Raw genomic sequence first — 19,446 nt, 5'->3', positions numbered from 1 at the left:
TTCCTCCCTGACTATTTGCGATCCATTCTTCCAGTGAGCGAGGACTGAGCTGAGAAAATCTGGAGAATGTGGCATGCGGCATGCACCTTAAATTTTGTCAAAGAAGTAATGATTTGGATAAAGTTATGTGTGCGTGCAAAACAAGGTGGGAAGGAGAGACCAAGCATGCTCAAGAGAGGACTGGACATAATACCACATTGAAACCATAAGAAGGTACTTCTGGAAGGCTTAATAAATAAATGTTCCATATTTATATTTAGGCGCGCATATATATATATATATTTATATATATCCACATTGAATAATAGGTTTCTATTCAGCCTTTTCTTAAACCAATTTGCACAGAACTTCAGGACTGGTCCATCTGGTGTGACACCCAAGGACAGAGTTCAGATTGAGGAGTCTGTTGCATGGAGAGCGCCACCAGGGCAGAGAGGGAGGGGAACATGTGTCTTTGAGGTTCAACATCTGTTGCAACTGGTCTCATCTGGCCTTCAAAAAGATGGACAAGTACCACCGTCTTCCAATTTTGCAGAATCCTGGACCAGAAAAGCAGTCCTTGTCTCTTGACCACCCTCAATCAGTTTTCCAATCTGACAGTATACAAAGCCAGTCAAATCCATCCCCTCCCAGTAGATGCACAATAATATAGCTTAGATACGAGGCGAGTGGCTACTATTTTTTATTATTATTTTAGAGAAGCGGCAGTAAAGGAAAAAAATGATAGAGAGGGCATCCTTCGAAGATTGGACAGCCCCAGGCACACAAACGGAAACCATGCAGAAGGTTTTTTTTCTTATCCAGCTCCCCACTGAAAACCAGGTCAACAGGTTTAAAAAAAAGTTCTTTTAAAAAAAAATGCTACTACTGAAGAATCAGAAATGCTGATCACTGCCTACAGTGGGCACTTTGCCAAGAAGTTAGCTAGCCGCTTCTGATCCAAGTAGTATTGTTGAAGGAGGAAAATCGTCACAGCCAAGTCATCAGATTTGTAACGTTCCAATTCTAAAAAGCAATGGAAGAATCGCAAGTAGCCCAGACCACCCTTTGGTTTTGGTCACTGCTGTTGGTTCTTCTCTGTCTTCCCTTCCCCTCTTGATGGTCGCCAGTCACTCAGAACCCAGTATTTGCACTGCTGTTGTACTTGATTCCTAAAATGCACGATGCCTCAATCTAGAGGCTCAAGGAGGGAAATGTTACAAAGATCTTTACAGAGATCTGTGCCGGTATAAACCACTATTGCTGTTGAGTGTAACTGGAATGAGATCCGAAGAGATGTAGAGTAAGTTGGGTTGTGCGATCCGGTCAAGAACGGCTTACGAGGAAAAGTCAAAGCAGCATTGCAGCCTATAAGGCAAGAGGGTTTCTCCATAAAACCAGGAAGGCATGTCCAGAAGTTAGGATTTCAATACGTACTGGAATTTAAGGCAGCATCCACAGGGTGAGTTTTGGAGCAACAAGAGGTACAAAATAAAAACAATAATAATAATAAGGAGTTATAGAGTGCTGGTGTGTCCCTGGGAAGGTTTAAGAAGGCCTCTAGTGGTTTTCATCATTTACAAAAGTAGATCGTGAAGGTGACAAGAAGTGAGAGGGGGATTGAAGTGGGGCAATGCAGTGGGACGTCTTGACATCTGGAAGGAAATCTCACAATGTCTGCTTCAAAGTGGAGGTGGTCAAACCAAAGCTTCCACGTTGAGGAACCACAACCGCCTTCCATCAAGCAGGCCACATTGAAACATCCTATTTTAGGAGATCCCAGTATGTAACTTTTTAAACTTTGACTCTCCTCCTTTAAAGAGGTGCTGAAGTCCAACATCACCACCCCTTCCCTTGATACGCTTTTGGTATCGAATTCTTCGTAAAACGGGGTGGTGCTTTTTTTCCGTTCCTCACCATGAATCTCAAGGCAGCCATGGAACAAATAGGACAATCCAGATTACAGGCCAGAAGGTTCTCTACCCAAAAGAGAATGCCTGATGTAGCCAAAGTTTCGTGAAGGTCAGTGGAGTGAAAACTGCTAGGGATCCCATCTCAGTCACCACAAATTATTTTGTTGCATTTTTCGCAACAGCGCACAATTGACACGGACTCCATGCAATAGGCACTTGTCTCCAGAAGCGTCAGCTGGGTTTGCAGAGAAGGGGGCAGAAGGTCGAGGAAACAAGAAGGCAAGAGTTGGGGGGGGTCACCTGTACCCTACAAAGTGCTTACACCATCTCGGCACATCGCTTCTCAAGTCAACTGTGAAAAACACCCTTTCAAACCCTGTTTCACCTCCCTGGGTGGGCCCTCTCCCGTCATCAGCAAAGGCAATCGGCTGGTGTGCAAAACCCCTCTGGTGCGCCACATCAGTCCTTGCACGTGTAGACCTCCTCCCTCTGCGTACACTGTTTGCACTCCACGTAGCAGCACCAGCGCACCTGGCACTGGCAGGGCCTGGTCACCACGCGGCTCTGGGTGTTGTGCCCCCGGCCGCAGCAGATGCTCTCACAGTTCTTGTCCTTGTAGCACTTCCTGCCCGAAGTGCCGGGCGAGTAGCGGCTCACCAGGCAGAAGCTGGGCGAGTCGTCAATGTAGACGAGGTCCGTAGTCCGTGGGATTTGGTCGCCGTGGCCCGGGACGGACTTCTTGGGCGGGGAGATGTCCCCCTCGCCCGTGGCCTCGTTGGTCGTGCTGCCCACTTTGAGGGCCATCTCGTACCTCTGCTTCAGCTGCTTGCCAATCTCATGGAACGGGGAGAGCTGCCGCCAGCACGTCCGGACGGTGCAGGATCCAGAGACGCCGTGGCACTTGCAGGTGGTCTCGACGCCAGCTTTGATGACCTGCAGGTGAGGAACTGAGCGTTAATGACGGGCAAGGCAAGCGAGCCGGCAGCAAAGTGGTGCTGTGGGGAGCGACTGAGTTCAGGCTTCCAGGCAAATGAACTGTGCCCTCTTTCCTTTTTAAAAAGAACATTTCTAAAAGCTACGAAGACAAGCGTTCTGTGTTAACATTGACAAGAGGTTCCCAGAGCTCTACACATGAGAAGAGAAGCATAGACTTTGGCGAGATCACACCAATGAGCCATTACGTCTAGCATCCTATTCTCACAGTCACCAACAGGGCCGGATTTAGGTTGGATGAGGCCCTAAGCCAGGGATCAGCAAAATGTTTCAGCAGGGGGCCGGTCCACTGTCCCTCAGACCTTGTGGGGGGCCGGACTAGATTTTGGAGGGGGAAATGAACGAATTCCTATGCCCCACAAATAACCCAGAGATGCATTTTAAATAAAAGCACACATTCTACTCATGTAAAAACACCAGGGAGACCCCACAAATAACCCAGAGTTACATTTTAAATAAAGGCACACATTCCAATGTAAAAACACGCTGATTCCTGGACCATCCGCGGGCCAGATTTAGAAGGCGATTCGGCTGGATCTGGCCCCTGGGCCTTAGTTTGCCTACCCATGCCCTAAGCTACTGAAGGTAATGGGGTCCTTTCTATGTCCAGCTGTCCTTTGTCAACAACAAATTGTCGCTGTTTTTGTGTGTTGAATATATGCTATATGGTAATTTATGGACCAAACAGCTATCTAAAGCCATTTGCACATGTTGCCGTGCAACCAGTCCATGCAGAATCTATATATAGAAATGAGCAAACCAGTGATATTTTAGGGAGCAGGCTAGCAGGCGGGGCCCATGACTTCCATCATAGGAGCCTACACAACACACAACACTGTTGATGTATGCAGGTTTTATTTTATTTGTTTTTTATCTTGTATTTTGGAAATGTACATCCAGTTTTTTCCCCCTTTAAATTTTTTTGGGGCCCCAAGAGAGCGGGGCCCTAAGCTATAGCTTGTTTAGCTTATGCAGTGGTGCCTCGCAAGACGAAATTAATTCGTTCTGCGAGTTTTTTCGTTCTACGAGCTTTTTCGTCTTGCGAAGCACCAATGTGTATTGACGGTTTCCCATTGGAATGCATTGGCGGTTTAAAAAAAAAAGGCGCAAGGCGTTTCGTCTTGCGAAGCAAGCCCATAGGGAAATCCGTCTTGCGAAGCACCTCAGAAAACGAAAAACTCTTTCGTCTTGCGAGTTTTTCGTCTTCCAAGGCATTCATCTTGTGAGGTACCACTGTAGATAAATCCAACACTGGTCACCAATCAGATGTCTCTGGGGAAACTCAAAAGCAGGGCTTGAAAAGTTATCCCGCCCCAATGTTTTGACTATTCATTTAACTGGTATAATTCATTTGATTTCCATTCTCTTAGAACACTTGCTCCTCTTTTGTAAGAAATCAGCATTTTTGTGGAAAGACAATTCAATTAATTCGTAGAGGAAAGGGCTCTCAGTGGCTCTGCCTCCACGGTCAGAGGCAGCAATGCTTTCGAGGACCAACTGATGGGAGGAGAGAGGGCTCTTGTTTTCGAATCCTGCTAGGGGGGTTTCCCATAAGGGGCATCTGGTCAGTCCCTGTGAGAACAGAAAGCTGGACTAGATGGGCCATTAGCCTGATACCAGAAGGCTCTCCTCCTCCTCCTCTTCTGATGAAGCCAGCCAGACTGGGAAGGGCAAACATGGATATTATCCTGCCCACGGTAACAGCCTCCCCTTTCATGGTGCCCCTCAGATTTGTAAGACACGCTTGAACAGACATACCTCACCGGGGGGGGGGGGCGGGAGGTGGAGTGGAAGGGAACGAGAAAGAAAGAAAGAAGGGGTCAGCCCTTTGGGGGATTAAGGAACTTAGCAACGCTGCAGAGAGGTAGTCAGAAAGTTATGCTTAATGATACTTTGCTGAGAAACATGGGCAAGAGGCCGGGGGGGGGGGGAGGCGGAGAGGCAGATTTAATTAAAACATCACTTAACTCTGGCCTGGTGGAACAAAATCAAGTGTGCTAACACTCTGACTTTTCATTAATGGGACACAAAAGGGAGAGCTGCAATAGAGGGGGGATTTTTTTTCAGGGGAGGGAGGAAGGTACCATATGCAGAAGAGAGGGGGGCGTTGCTGGACTTATACAGCCGTTCGTTTTTAATATACATGAAAATCATCTAGCAACCTTGGAGCATGGGAGGCCTGGAGGGTGCGAGAGAGAGAGGGGGGGGTCTTTGGTTTCTCACTCCTGTTTCTTTCTCCACTATCCCATTCCCAAGAATAGTTGAATGAACTGGGATGAATCTGGCAGGAGCCAGGAGGGATGCTTTCATTTTCTTTTTTTTAAATAAGCTGCAGAATTCTTAGGCTTTTTTTTTTTCTTCCCCTCACCCAGAAAGAGAAAGAAGGAGCTTGGCCAAGTCCTTCTGGCTAATTACCTCAACCCCCCGTGCCAGACAAGCTGGCCTTGTCACCGGCGTTGAGGTCATATCGTAAGCTCCTGAGCGAGGCATGACATGGGCACAAGAGGGTCAAAGAGGGTGATTCTTGCACACTTCTGGGGCAAAGAGACACTGCTGAGGTGGGTGTGAAAAAAAGGAGAAATGAAATCCTCACCGGGAAGCAAATTTTTAAAGCGGCGGCAAAGGGGTGGGCTGGATGGCAAGCTTGGCATTGGAAGACTTGCGTCACTCAAATTCTCCAGCGCGGGGTCAGGAAAAAGGTTCCCCTTGTCCCCAACGCAGCAAGCAATCCCGCCTGCCAATAGCTCAAAGGGTCGGGAGGGAGAAACCCGTCTACTGAGCCTCAGGAGAGCCGTTACGATCAGAAGCGCAGCAAGTGTGTGTGTGTGTGTGTGTGTGTGTGTAATGGAAAACACAACATTCCAGACCGCTGAGAGACCACCAAGCCAGGGCTGTGGAGAAGACACTTTCAGAGGGCCCAACAGACCTGCCTATTTCTAGAGCGTATTTCTCCACCGTCACAAAGGATGGGGAAGACCCCTAAAGCTCACCTTTAACGGCAAACCTACCAGATCTGCACTCCCCAAAACAATACGAGAACCAAAAAAAACCACAGCCGCGCTTGGAAATGCATACTTCTCTGAATCTTGCAATGCTGCTTTCTAGCCAAGTAACATCCATAGAAATGCATATGTTGGAGGTAAAAAGTGAAAACTTACAAAAAAATGCATTCTATTCCAGGAAACAGCTTTGCAAAAGAGTCGTTTTAGGCAACGTTATGTACAACAACGGAGAAATTTGCACTCAAAGGCTGGTGAATTTTCAGGACTTAAAAAATAAATTGCATGGTAATGTGGAGAACCAAATTTAAGCTTAGAGAAATTGACAGAGGCTCCCTAATTATCACCTGGGAGTCATACAGTGGTACCTCTGGTTATGTACTTAATTTGTTCCGGAGGAGGTCCGTTCTTAACCTGAAACTGTTCTTAACCTGAAGCACCACTTTAGCTAATGGGGCCTCCCACTGCTGCTGCGCCACGGCTGTGCAATTTCTGTTCTCATCCTGAAGCAAAGTTCTTAACCCAGGTAATATTTCTGGGTTAGCGGAGTCTGTAACCTGAAGCGTATGTAACCCAAGGTACCACTGTAGTTGTGTGTGAAGTTACAGAGCCAGAGAATTCCTCAGTCCCCTCAAGAGACAATGCCCAGGATTCTTTGAACAGGGAAAGTTCTGTGAACAGATAAACATTTGAAGTGGGATGGGGCCTGGCCACTAACTAAGCAGAGCAAGAGGCTAACAGGGCATGGTTCACCAAGCCACCATGGGCCCATAGCATGGCAGCCGCAGGGCTAAGGAAACAGATTTGGAATGGAGAATTGTGCTGGAATGGCAGCAAAGCGTAGGACAGGTCATATATCTCCTTTGACTGTTCCTTGCACCCCTAGATTAGAATTTAATCTGCACATACAGCAAGCATCTCTAAATCACCACTGCTCAAATTCAGGGTCAATCTTGCAGGGAAACTTAGAATAAACTCTATTGAGCGCTTGTTATCTGTCCCTCTGGCTAGTCATAGGCTGGGAGCTACGCAGGATACCCAAGGAAAGTCTAGTCATACATCCATCTGGTAATTTAACCCAGAGATGTCCAGCCCACTTGGAAGCATCACTCTGTAAATTTATGGGCTACAAACTTGCCTTTTTAATACCAACAAAGAGCCAAAATCCTCAAAGTGTTCTGTACACACTACCACTCCCCCCTTGGCCTGCCATATTCCCACAGAAGTGTGGGGTGACAGGTATAGGGTCACCTGGGTCCTAGTTTCACAGTTAATAATAAATAATAATAATAAATTTTATTTATATCCCGCCCTCCCCTGCCGAAGCTGGGCTCAGGGCGGCTAACAACAATTAAATAATCAAACAATCAAATAATCCAACATTCTAAAAACATTCCATTATAAAAATTAATTAAAATCAAATTAATGGCAACCGTTAAGCAAAATTCTGTGCAGGTTGCCAGAGGAGGGAGTCAGGCTGGGCCCTGACCAAAGGCCTGGTGGAACAGCTCTGTCTTGCAGGCCCTGCGGAAAGATGTCAGGTCCCGCAGGGCCCTAGTCTCTTGTGACAGAGCGTTCCACCAGATTGGAGCCACAGCCGAGAAAGCCCTGGCTCTAGTTGAGGCCAGCCTAACCTCTCTGAGGCCTGGGACCTTCAGGATGTTTTTATTTGCAGACCGTAGGTTTCTCTGTGGGGCATACCAGGAGAGGCGGTCCCGTAGGTACAAGGAGCTAGGTGGGGAGGAACCAGCATGGTATAGGGGTAATAGCATCAAAACTGGTCCCGAGAGTCCAGAGTTCAAATCCACATGAAGCCACAAAGCCCACCAAGTGAGCTTGAGCTGGGCACTCTTCTCACCTAGCCTACCTCATATGGGACATGTTCCCCATCCACACAAGTCCTGAGCTTTGAGGCCAGCCTTCCCTATCTGGAAGATGCTTAGGCCCACAATTCCCATCCATCCCAGCCAGTGGTCCAGAGCACTCTTATTTACCATCCCAGGCCACCCATCTGCGGCCACATGTTTCTTTCTTTTATCAGATCAAAATGATCAGACAACAGCAAAGGTGGCTAGGTTTATTGAGGATGCAATGAGATCAAGGGCCACTATCTGAACAATAATCTTGGTCATCTGAATGCCTTTTTTACCCATTGTTGTCCTTTTAATTGTATATATTGGTTGTTTTAGGGACGTGGGTGGCGCTGTGGGTTAAAGCCTCAGCGCCTAGGGCTTGCCAATCGAAAGGTCGGCGGTTCGAATCCCCGTGGTGGGGTGCGCGCCCGCTGCTCGGTCCCAGCGCCTGCCAACCTAGCAGTTCGAAAGCACTCCCGGGTGCAAGTAGATAAATAGGGACCGCTTACTAGCGGGAAGGTAAACAGTGTTTCCGTGTGCGGGCTCTGGCTCTCCAGAGCAGCGATGTCACGCTGGCCACATGACCCGGAAGTGTCTCTGGACAGCGCTGGCCCCCGGCCTCTTTGAGTGAGATGGGCGCACAACCCTAGAGTCTGTCAAGACTGGCCCGTACGGGCAGGGGTACCTTTACCTTTACCTTTATTGGTTGTTTTATGTTGCTATGGCCGTTGGCTAATGCGAATAAAGTTTATCTATCTATCTATCTGGAGGAGGACACGAAGCCCAGAAAGGCTGTGCCAGGAAGGGGAAAAATAGGACAGAAACCCAATCAAGATCCTTGTCAGACTTGCCAGCTTTTCTGTTCTGCAAGAACCTGCAAATGCTAGATCTGCCCTGCTCAATGTGGATGCACAAAACATTTCCGACAGCAATCTCAGAAAAGCTGCACAGACACCCATGCCCACGCCCCAAAGCCGTTCCCATAGCAACACTCCTGCGAATCTTCTCAGGTCTGATTAACACACTGCTCAAACCCAAATCTTATTAGTGTCAGCTTACCGTGATCAGTTCCCCCTCCCCTTTATCCCCCCAACCCAATGGAGGCTCTCTCTGTTTGCACTGAAACAGAATCTCAGTGACTTCAACCAGCTTATAGCAGCCTTTAAATTTGGGGTGCAACTGCACTTGTTGTGAAAGCCTAAGAGGCAACAAGGCCTTTTCGATACAGGACGCCCCTTTTTTTGGAGGGTTAGACAGCAGGGCCGGGGTGGAAATAAGATTCTCGAGTTGTTGGGAGTGCGATCCCTTTCATTCTCCCTACTTAAACTGCACCTGATTTCTATAGTGGTTGTTCTTTTCCTGCAAAAAGTTCCATTTGGGAACACTACAAAGTTCCCTCCAAAGCAACACCTCAAAGGCAAGGGGAGAATTGGCCTTTGATGCAAAACCTGACCTGCCAACTCTGCCTAGAGCAGCGGTTCTCAACCTGTGGGTCCCCAGATGTTGCTGAACTACAACTCCCATCACCCCTAGCTAGCAAGGCCAGAGCTCAGGGATGATGGGAGTTGTAGTCCAACAACATCTGGTGACCCACAGGTTGAGAACCGCTGGTCTAGAGAGTGGGGAGAGCCACATTGACCAACAAGATACCTGCAAGCAGGACTTTAGCACCTGCAATTCCTAGGAACTGGAATTCAGGAGCATTACTGCTTCTGACCTTGGAAACCATTATGGCTAGAATCCATTGATAGCCTTCTCCTCCATGAGTTTGTCTAATCCTCTCTTAATGCTATCCATGTTGGCAGTATCAGGACCACAATACCTGAAGGACTGCCTCTCTCCATAGGAACCTACCCAGACCCTGTGATCATCTTCTGAGGCCCTTGTTCATGTGCCTCTTCCTCGAGAGGTCCGGAAGGTAGCAACATGAGAACAGGGCCTTCTCTGCAGTGGCTCCCCATCTGTGGAATGCTCTCCCCAGGGAAGTTTGCATGGTGCCTTCAATATACACCTTTAGGTGTCAGGCAAGAACCAGGCCTTTGGCTGATCTGATTGACAGGCTATGCCCTTTTAAAATGTGGCTCTTTCTTAGGGGAGGGTTGTTGTTTTTGTTTTTATTATATATATTGTAGTTTTTCTGTTGATCTTTTCTGCCCTGAGACCTCCAGGTATAGGACGCTACAGTGGTACCTCAGGTTACATACACTTCAGGTTACATACGCTTCAGGTTACAGGCTCCGCTAACCCAGAAATAGTACCTCAGGTTAAGGACTTTGCTTCAGGATGAGAACAGAAATCGTGCTCCGGCAGCACAGTGGCAGCAGGAGACCCCATTAGCTAAAGTGGTGCTTCAGGTTAAGAACAGTTTCAGGTTAAGAATGGACCTCCGGAACAAATTAAGTACTTAAGCAGAGGTACCACTGTATATAAATCCAATCAATCAAGAAGAAGAAGAAGAAATAACAACTATTGCCTCCATCACTCACACAGCCTCACCTTCATGCCAACCAGGTTGTTGTGGAAGTCCACCCTGGCTCGCAGGTCCTTGTTGGACTTCTTCCCCAGGAATTCCTTGACAAACTTGTTGCTGTACTTGAGGTTGTCGCCGCAGCCACCCCACTGCCAGGCCTCCCGGTTCTCTAGGTCGGGAGCCTCGTCGCAGGTGCATCGCTCCATCCGGCCGGCACTGCAGGCCTTGGCCATGGCATGCGTAAGTCCTGCCGAAGAGATGGCGTAAAGGAAGGCTGTCTCCTTGAAACCTGCAAAGGACAATGGCATCATTACCCAAAGGAGGATGGCACCAGTTAAGCCTACAGACACACACACACACAGAGGTTTGGGTTTACATCTTTTAAAATCCTCGTTGTGTGTCTCTAAGGAGCGTCTCCACCTCCATCGTTCAGCCCAGACACCGAGGTCCAGTTCTGAGGACCTTCTGGCAGTTCCCTCACTGAAAGAAGGGATCCAGGCAGAGGGTCTTCTCGATAGTGGCACCCGCCCTGTGGAACGCCCTCCCATCAGATGTCAAGGAAATAAACAACTAATTGATGTTTAGAAGACACCTGAAGGCAGCCCTGTTTTGGGAAGTTTTTAATGTTGATCGTGTTTTAAATATTCTGTTGGGAGCCACCCATAGTGGTTGGGGAGGCCCGGCCACATGGGAGGGGTATAAGTAATAAAATATTATTATTAGAATCCTTGTGGCCCCCAGAGTGTGCACGGAATTTCATTAGGACCATGAAATTCAATAAGCTAGAAAAGGCTGACTAACATAGGTTTTCTAATAAATGAAAATTAGACATTTATGCACTGTCTAGCTTCTGCCCCGCTCTAAATGGCAGACAAAGCCAGAATCATTAAAAAAAGAGTATTCTCCATGCACACAACAGGAACCAGCTTTTGCTTAGAGTAGCTTCTCCCAATGTTCCTCAACATGGTGAGTCAGGTGATGTCTCCTCAACCCTTTAATCCCCTGGGAGATCAGGGGAGAGGGGAGCTCATTGCAGCAGGAGAGTGAGACACCCATGATTCCTCACCAGTCGGACTCATGTCTGCCTCTTCGCCACCTTCTCTCCTGCTTCAGCTTCAGCCTCTGATTCCGGACTGCTCTCTACCACAGACTCTCCCAGCTCACTAAGCCCTGTTGCCTCTGCAGCTTCTGTTACCTCCTCCTCCTAGTCTGTTCCCTCTTCTCCCTTTGACCACTCATTGTCCCACCACCAACCCCCAAGCTGTGAGAGCACTGAGAGCCAGACAGAGACCCCTGGGGGGGGTCCAGAGGCTCCCCCACTCCCGTTCCACTTCCTCCCTCCTCCGACTGCTCACCTCTCTTCAGAAGGCTGGCCCGATAGCGCCCCTCGAGGGTGCAGTTCCACCGCTCAAAGCGGAACTGGTACTGGCACTCAAGGGCGCTCATGCTGATGGCCTCCATCAGGGTCTCGGCCACACCGGGATCTCGCCGGCACATCCTCCGCTGCTTCTTCTCCAGTTTCAGGCGGTCACAGACTTTGTAATGGGCCTTGACGGCAGCTTCCTCCATTTCTGAAGTCAGAGGGAGGATGGTCAGGGGTTCATTCCCAGTCAACCTTTGGAGAGGAGAAGAAGGCGACCCACATCAGTGATCTTGAGGCTCAGACACAACATGGCCTCAAGCAACGACCTGCCATCATGTACATTAGGAAACATTAGGAAGATTAGGAAAGATTAGGAAGAACTTCCTGACAGTAAGAGCTGTTCGACAGTGGAATTTGCTGCCAAGGAGTGTGGTGGAGTCTCCTTCTTTGGAGGTCTTTAAGCAGAGGCTTGACAACCATATGTCCGGAGTGCTCTGATGGTGTTTCCTGCTTGGCAGGGGGTTGGACTCGATGGACCTTGTGGTCTCTTCCAACTCTATGATTCTATGTACGCCATATCCGTGAATGCCAAGGGGTGCGTAATATCGCTCCCGCTATTTCCAATGTCCAAGGTGTGTGTGTGCCATTCCTTAAATAGCCTTAACAGCACCATCCATGCATAAAGAGGAAGGCGGCAGCAGGCTTGTGGAAACTCAGAAGTTTGAGTAAAAATGAACCAAACCCTTGGGAAAATGGGTTTTTAAAAACCCAGTAATAAATAATAATAATTCCCCAAGCTGGTGACCCCCCCCTCCCACTCCAGAGATAGTTGGCCATAATTTATTATTTATAGCTCGCCCATCTGGCTGGGTTTCCCCAGCCACTCTGGGCGGCTTCCAACAGAACACTAAAATACCATAACCTATTAAACATTAAAAGCTTCCCTAAACAGGGCTGCCTTCAGATGTCTCCTGAAAGTTTGGTAGTTATTTTTCTCTTTGACATCTGGTGGGAGGGCGTTCCACAGGGCGGGTGCCACCACCGAGAAGGCCCTCTGCCTGGTTCCCTGTAACTTGGCTTCTCCCAGTGAGGGAACCGCCAGAAGGCCCTCGGCGCTGGACCTCAGTGTCCGGGCAAAACGAGTGAGGACTAAGCATCCTTAGCAGCCCTGAAATGCCCTACTGGGATGAAAAACCTGATACAAAGGGAGAAGATTAGGGAATGGATCAGAGTGGTTGGACTATTGAATGGCAGCACTCCACACAACAAGAGTTTTGCTGCAACTTTAACGTAACTAAGGTTTTGCATGGCATACCCCATTTTCAAAACCAACCTCGTTCAAAATTAAAAGCTGGATTTCAAGCTTGCATGCCCCTTCTTGCAGTGAAGTCCCATTTGCCCAGTATGAAAGGTCTGCTTCAGCCTTCCCCAAGCTGGTGACCCCCCCCTCCCACTCCAGAGATAGTTGGCCATAACATCCCTGGACGTGGGCTGCACTCGCTGGGGCTGATGGGAAATGTAGCAGAAAACATCTGGAGTGAAGCAAGTTGGGTGGTGGGAGAAGCCTGACGAAGCCTCAAACTCACAGTCAAATGCAAGGGTTTAAGCCAGTGGTTCCTAAAGGGGACAGTATTATCCCCTGGGGGAGTGGTGAGATTACCTGGGGGCACAGGAAATGCACATGAGCATCAGACTTCGAAAAGCTGGTACCACTGATTAAGTTCCATTTTGTCAACTCAATTAAACTAAGTAGCTGTAATTAGATTTAACAGATGAGCAATTCCTTGTTACTGTTTTGCATTTTATTTATCTTCCTTAGTAAGTCGTGTAAGCTGCTATTATGAACAATACTCTTTATAGGGTAGAGGGATGAGTTCGTGGAACCAAGGGGGCAGTGGCCACAAAAAGATTGGGAAACACTGGTTTTTAAGCTCTGTAAAGCAGGAAGTGCTAAGGAGCCACACATACTGTTATGTACTGAGTTGAAGAGGATCCAAAATGCAGCAGTCTGATTGGTCCTAGAACAATAGGACCCAAAATGCAGCAGTCTGATTGGTCCTAGAACAATAGGATTCAGAATGCAGCAGTCTGATTGGTCCTAGAACAATGCAGCAGTATGACTGGCCCGCAGGAGCCACCCAATCCGGCACCAGATGGAAGTGAATCCACAATCTGATTGGCCTGCAGGAGAATCCTGGAATTAGCCAATCACGTGCAGCCCATTGTGTAAATAATGTATATAAAGCAGATACTTTGGGGGAACTTTCATTCCTCCTCACCACTATGAGCTGAATAAAGAGCATGAAATCCACTCATATTTCACATACGCAAAAAAGCAACCATATTTCAACCATCTATTCCACCCACAGAGCAGTCCTTTCTGGAGAGCAGCTTGCTAGCTCCCCTCCCCAATTTCCCTGTACCTGCAGCCCACCCAGATGCTGACACGGCTTAAGGGCCCAACTAATTTTTGGGAAGGAAGCCTTCGAAAACAAACAAACCAACCCACCAGGAACATGGGTCCCTCCCTGTTCCTTCTCCCAGAGCTGCTTCGCACCACATGGCCCGGCTGTTCTCTCACAAAACGTGCAGCGAAGTGTAGCCAGGACAGTGTTCCCAGTGCCGGGTGACAACATGCTGGATGGGGACCAGGCTGGCACCGGCTGTGGGGGTGGGGGAAAGAGGTGAACACAAGCAGCAGAAACATCTGTTGGAACTGCGACCAGGATTGCTGGCCAATCCCCCAAGATCCTGGCTCAGGCTCTCCTCTAACCAGGTGTCAGGGAGGGTGGAAGCTGGAGAGTCAAGAAAAGCTGCCGTAAAGTAGTTTGGGTACTTTTCCCCAGCGCTAAAAAGAGGAAACACACACACACAGAGTCACTTCTGGTGCCAGAATTAGGGATTGGCTAAAACTGCCGGGAACTAAGGATGTTGAGCAAGAATCCTGAAGTCATGCTGGATTCTGGTCCTCCAGCGAGGTCTTTGGTTCCGTAAAAAGGCTGTGATCCAGCATGTTCACAAAGGAGGTGGGTGGATCAGGCCAAAGAGCTGTCTAGCCCCACATCCTGTTTTCACAGTGGCCGAACAGATGCCCCAGTGGGGAAGCTGGGCCCAAGCCACAGCTGTCAACTTTTCCCTTTTCTTGCGAGGAATCCTATTCAGAATAAGGGGACTTCCCTTAAAAAAAAGGGAAACGTTGACAGCTATGGCCCAAGCACAGGAGGCTTCTCCCCTCCCAGGGTTTCCAGCAACTAGTAATCAGAAGCGGAATGTCTCTGACAGAGACAGAACATAGCCATTGGGGCTAGTAGGCATCTAGAGCGTTCTCCTCCACAGATCTGTCTAATCCTCTTTGAAAGCCATCCAAAGTGGGTGACAAGGGAGGTCCATAGTTTAACTCTGGGCAGCATGAAGAAGCAGTGTCCGGAATCTTCCAACATTCCGCTTCAATGGATGGCACCAATGGAGAATATCCACTTTCTCCTGTTCATGCAGAATTTTAATACACGGGTGGCGCTGTGGGTTAAACCACAGAGCCTAGAACTTGTCGATCAGAAAGTCGGCGGTTCGAATCCCCGCAACGGGGTGAGCTCCCGTGGCTTGGTCCCTGCTCCTACAAACCTAGCAGTTCAAAAGCACGTCAAAGTGCAAGTAGATAAATAGGTAACGCTCCAATGGGAAGGTAAACGGCATTTCCGTGTGCTGCTCTGGTTCGCCAGAAGCGGCTTAGTCATGCTGGCCACATGACCCGGAAGCTGTACGCCGGCTCCCTCGGCCAGTAAAGCGAGATGAGTGCCGCAACCCCAGAGTCGCCCACAACTGGACCTAATGGTCAGGGGTCCCTTTACCTTTATCATGTCCACCTCCCCATTAGTAGTCATTTCTCCAAACCCCCAAAGGATTGCAACCTTTCCACGTAGGAAAGGTTTTCCTGCGTTAGGTTAATCTGCGCCTTTTTGATCTCTGGGCTAATTTATTGCAAGTAGTTCTGTGCCAACTATCCTATGGTGCTTGAAAGGGTTCAAACAACCCCAATAACTCTTCAACACAGCTGAGCCACCATCTGAAACAGCAAAATCAAAGATTACTCCCCCTTCAAAAGAGAGGGAAACACTCTCCATGGTTGCTGTGGACAAAGGTTTTGTGTACGTAAGCAGTAAGTTTTTGCTATAGAATTTTGATATTTTGTGGCCCAAGGTACTTTCCCTTTTGGAAAGTGTTCGCAAGGACAGGAATTACAAGCCAGATCCATGCCAGGGCTTAGGACATTAGTTAGGAGCAGCCTCTGCATGGCACTCATATAATCCCTTAAAACTCTTTTATGCAATTTATGAAAAGGATGGGGGAAAGGTGGGGGGGTCATGTGCGGTCACGGTGTCAAAAGAGACCCAGCTGAGCCCTCCAGCTTTGGCACAAGCTCATCGGAGTCCCCAACTGGAATGCCAAGAGCGGCAGTGTGTCCTGAACGTGCGTCCGACACGCAGCTTGCTTTGGTGTTCCAGGGGATTCAGACAGACAGAGGTCAGAGGGATTCATCAGGACAAGAGCTGCTCTATCAAAGGGTTGGGAAACCTTTCCCAGCCCGAGGGCCACCTTCCCTTCCACGCAATGTTCCAAGGGCCACATGCCAGATGTGAGAGGGGCCAGAGGCACAACTGGGAGGAGCAGCGAGTGTTAATTTACTTAAGCATGCCTGTAGATCTAGGAAGCAAAAGGCATCAGAGTTCAAGACAAGTAAAACAGTTACTGCAAGATTAGGAGCATCATCCTGCTAGTGTCTTGGAGTTCTGCAGAACTGAGGCAGCCTTCACCGTGGTGGATAGGACCGATAGTAATAAAGGTAAAGGGACCCCTGACCATTAGGTCCAGTCGTGGCCGACTCTGGGGTTGCGGCGCTCATCTCGCTTTATTGGCCAAGGGAGCCGGCGTACAGCTTCCGGGTCATGACTAAGCCGCTTCTGGCGAACCAGAGCAGCACACGGAAACGCCGTTTACCTTCCTGCTGGAATGGTACCTATTTATCTACTTGCACTTTGAGGTGCTTTTGAACTGCTAGGTGGGCAGGAGCAGGGACCGAGCAATGGGAGCTCACCCTGTCGTGGGGATTCGAACCACCGACCTTCTGATTGGCAAGCCCTAGGCTCTGTGGTTTAGCCCACAGCGCCCCCCATGTTGCAAGAGGACCGATAGTAACTGTAGTCAAAAAAACCTGGAAGGCACCATGCTGGCATAAGCTGGAGTGATGGAATTCAACAAATTTGTGGCATGCACCTATTTAAGAGGGGGAACCAAATTTGTCACTAGGGGCATCTTTTTTTAATCACGCAAGAGATTCTTGGTTGCAGTAATCCAACCGATTAGCATTCCAGCCCTGCCCACAAACTGGAAAGAGAAGACCCAGCTACAGCGAGGGACTTGGCTGTTATACCCAAAGACGAATCCTGCGTGCGATGCCTCCTGGCTTTGGCCATGTACTCCTGGGAGAACAACAAGAACTGTTGTCGCTCAGAGCTGCTGAAAGCTTACTTGATAAATCACTGAAGATAGGAAGGCTCAAGTCCTCATCGCTAGAGGTAGAGGCCAGGCAAGAAGCATCATTTGCCAACAGGAATATAGGAGGCTGCCTTAGACCACTGGGCCCATCAAGCTCAGCAATGTCTACACGGACTGGCAGCAGTTCACCAGGAAATGCCAGGGCTTAACCTGAGAACTACTGCATGCAAAAAGCAGGTGCTCTACTCATGAGCTACAGCCTTTCCCCAACAGCAGCGGGAACCCGACTGGTTGGGAGGGGAAAAGAGGATAAGACTAGCACTGGCTCATAGGCACAATGGCTATGTTCTACCTCCATTGCCAGAGGCTGTATAATAATAATAATTAATAAGAATAATAAGAATAAGAATAATAAAAAAATAAATTTTTATTTATATCCCGTCCTCCTCAGCTGAAGCTGGGCTCAGAGCGGCTAACAACAATAAAAGTAACACAGCATTCTAAAATCAATTCATTCTAAAATTAATTCAAAATCAAATTCATGGCAACCATTGGGCTAGAGTTCTATGAGGATTACCAAAGGAGGGGGTCAGACTGTGCCTTGGCCAAAGGCCTGGTGGAACAGCTCTGTCTTGCAGGCCCTGCGGAAAGATGCCAAGTCCCGCAGGGCCCTAGTCTCTTGTGAAAGGGCGTTCCACCAGATCAGGGCCATGGCCGAAAAAGCCCCGGCTCTGGTTGAGGCCAGCCTAACCTCTCTGTGGCCTGGGACGTCCAAGGTGTTTTTGTTTGAAGACCGTAAGGTCCTCCGTGGGACATACAAGAAGAGGCAGTCCTGTAGGTACAAGGGTCCTAGGCCGTATAGGGCTTTAAAGGTTAAAACCAGCACCTTAAACCTGATCCGGTACCCCACTGGGAGCCCGTGCAGCTGGTATAGCACCGGGTGAATGTGATCCCACGGCGAGGTCCCCGTAAGGAGTCTCACCTCGACATTCTGCACCTGCTGGAGTTTCTGGGTCAGTCTCAAGGGCAGCCCCACGTAGAGTGAGTTACAATAATCAGTACGCCTCAGTAGGCCAGCTGCTAGGAATCACAAGAGAGGAGAGTGTTGTTGCACTCAGGTCCCGCTTGCAAGCTTCACATAGGTATCTGGTTTGGCCACCTTGAGAACTGGGTGCTGGACTAGATAGGCAGGGTTCTCTCCATGTTCTCAGGAGGACCAGGCCTGCCACAGCCCCCTTACAAAAGCTGTTCCTCACGGTGCCAGGAAGCAGCAGTTATGGATCTCAGAGATGCTCGAGGTCTCCCTCTTTTACCTCCTTTGTGCTGGGACATGAAATTCAGAGTCTGCTCTCCTCAACAAGTCTTTTGGGTTTAGGATGGGAACTCAAGATACAGGACGATTCCACCCCCCCTCACTTGCAGATATCAAAAGAATGCCTCCCCAATTACACACGAGTTTTGATGTGCCAAGTCCCACCCAAAAACATCAAAGAGCAAAAACACCCATTTAACAGCCAGCTGGCCTGACAGGCCTGATGAGATGCTGAGGAAATATTGCATTCCTGTCCCAAACCTCCCACTCTGGAGGAGTCTTCCGAAAGAGTAAGCTTTAAGAAAATCCATAGAAGAACAACTTGGCCCACATTCACACCACACATCTAAAGCACTATGGTACCACTTTAAACAGTCTTTGTTTAAAGTATCCTGGGAGTTGAAGTTTGTTAAGGGTGCTGTGAGTTGTTAGGTGAGCCCTGTTCCCCTACCCAGACCTACAATTCCCAGAGTGATTTAACCATCAATCTTCCTAGGGAACTCTGGGAATTGTAGCTCTGGGAGATGATCGATGGAGGTCTCCAAACAGATCCCTTAATCAGTAACTCCCAGAATATTTGGGAGAAGCCATGACTCTTTCAAGTGGTATGACAGCACTTTAAATGTATGGTATGAACATGGTCTTGGTTTAAGACCACAACCTTAAACCACCATGTGCCACTTGTTGAAACAGGCCAACATAGGGATCTTCTCAGCATTAAACAGAGAAGTGACACAACAACTGGGCTGGGGATCCTGGCGCCCCTTCAGGTGTTGTCGAGTTACAACTATCGTATTTAATAAATCTTTATTGATTTGAATTAAAAAATATAAAAACGCAATGACATTTAATACAGACACAAAGCAAGAAAGAAAGAAAAAATAATACTATACATTTCATATATGTAAATGCCATATCATATTTACAAACTCACAAAAAAGAACAAAAACATTACTGTGAATTAACTAAAAAAGATTTCCAAATATTTTCATTTACATTATCTATTCTTTCCTTTATAATGCACAGTCTCAAATTAACTTAATTATTTCCTTATGTCCAAACATAATATCA

At 48.3% G+C, this 19,446-nt stretch overlaps 1 protein-coding gene across 1 annotated transcript in view; it reads right to left on the bottom strand.

The window, feature by feature from the left end:
- Positions 1-232: 232 nt before the first annotated feature.
- The window catches only part of WNT9A (Wnt family member 9A), a 57,426-nt gene continuing 38,212 nt past the window's right edge, over positions 233-19,446 (bottom strand). The window contains exons 2-4 of the mRNA XM_083406729.1: positions 11,563-11,822; positions 10,234-10,496; positions 233-2,825 (exon numbers count right to left, since the gene is read on the bottom strand). Coding sequence (XP_083262855.1) covers positions 2,352-2,825; positions 10,234-10,496; positions 11,563-11,822 — 997 coding nt within the window. The 3' untranslated portion in view covers positions 233-2,351. The remainder of the gene's footprint in view (positions 2,826-10,233; positions 10,497-11,562; positions 11,823-19,446) is intronic.

Source organism: Podarcis tiliguerta, assembly GCF_965153285.1.
Source record: "Podarcis tiliguerta genome assembly, chromosome: 12".
Taxonomy (NCBI): domain Eukaryota; kingdom Metazoa; phylum Chordata; class Lepidosauria; order Squamata; family Lacertidae; genus Podarcis; species Podarcis tiliguerta.
This window is presented reverse-complemented; position numbering and strand designations above follow the sequence as displayed.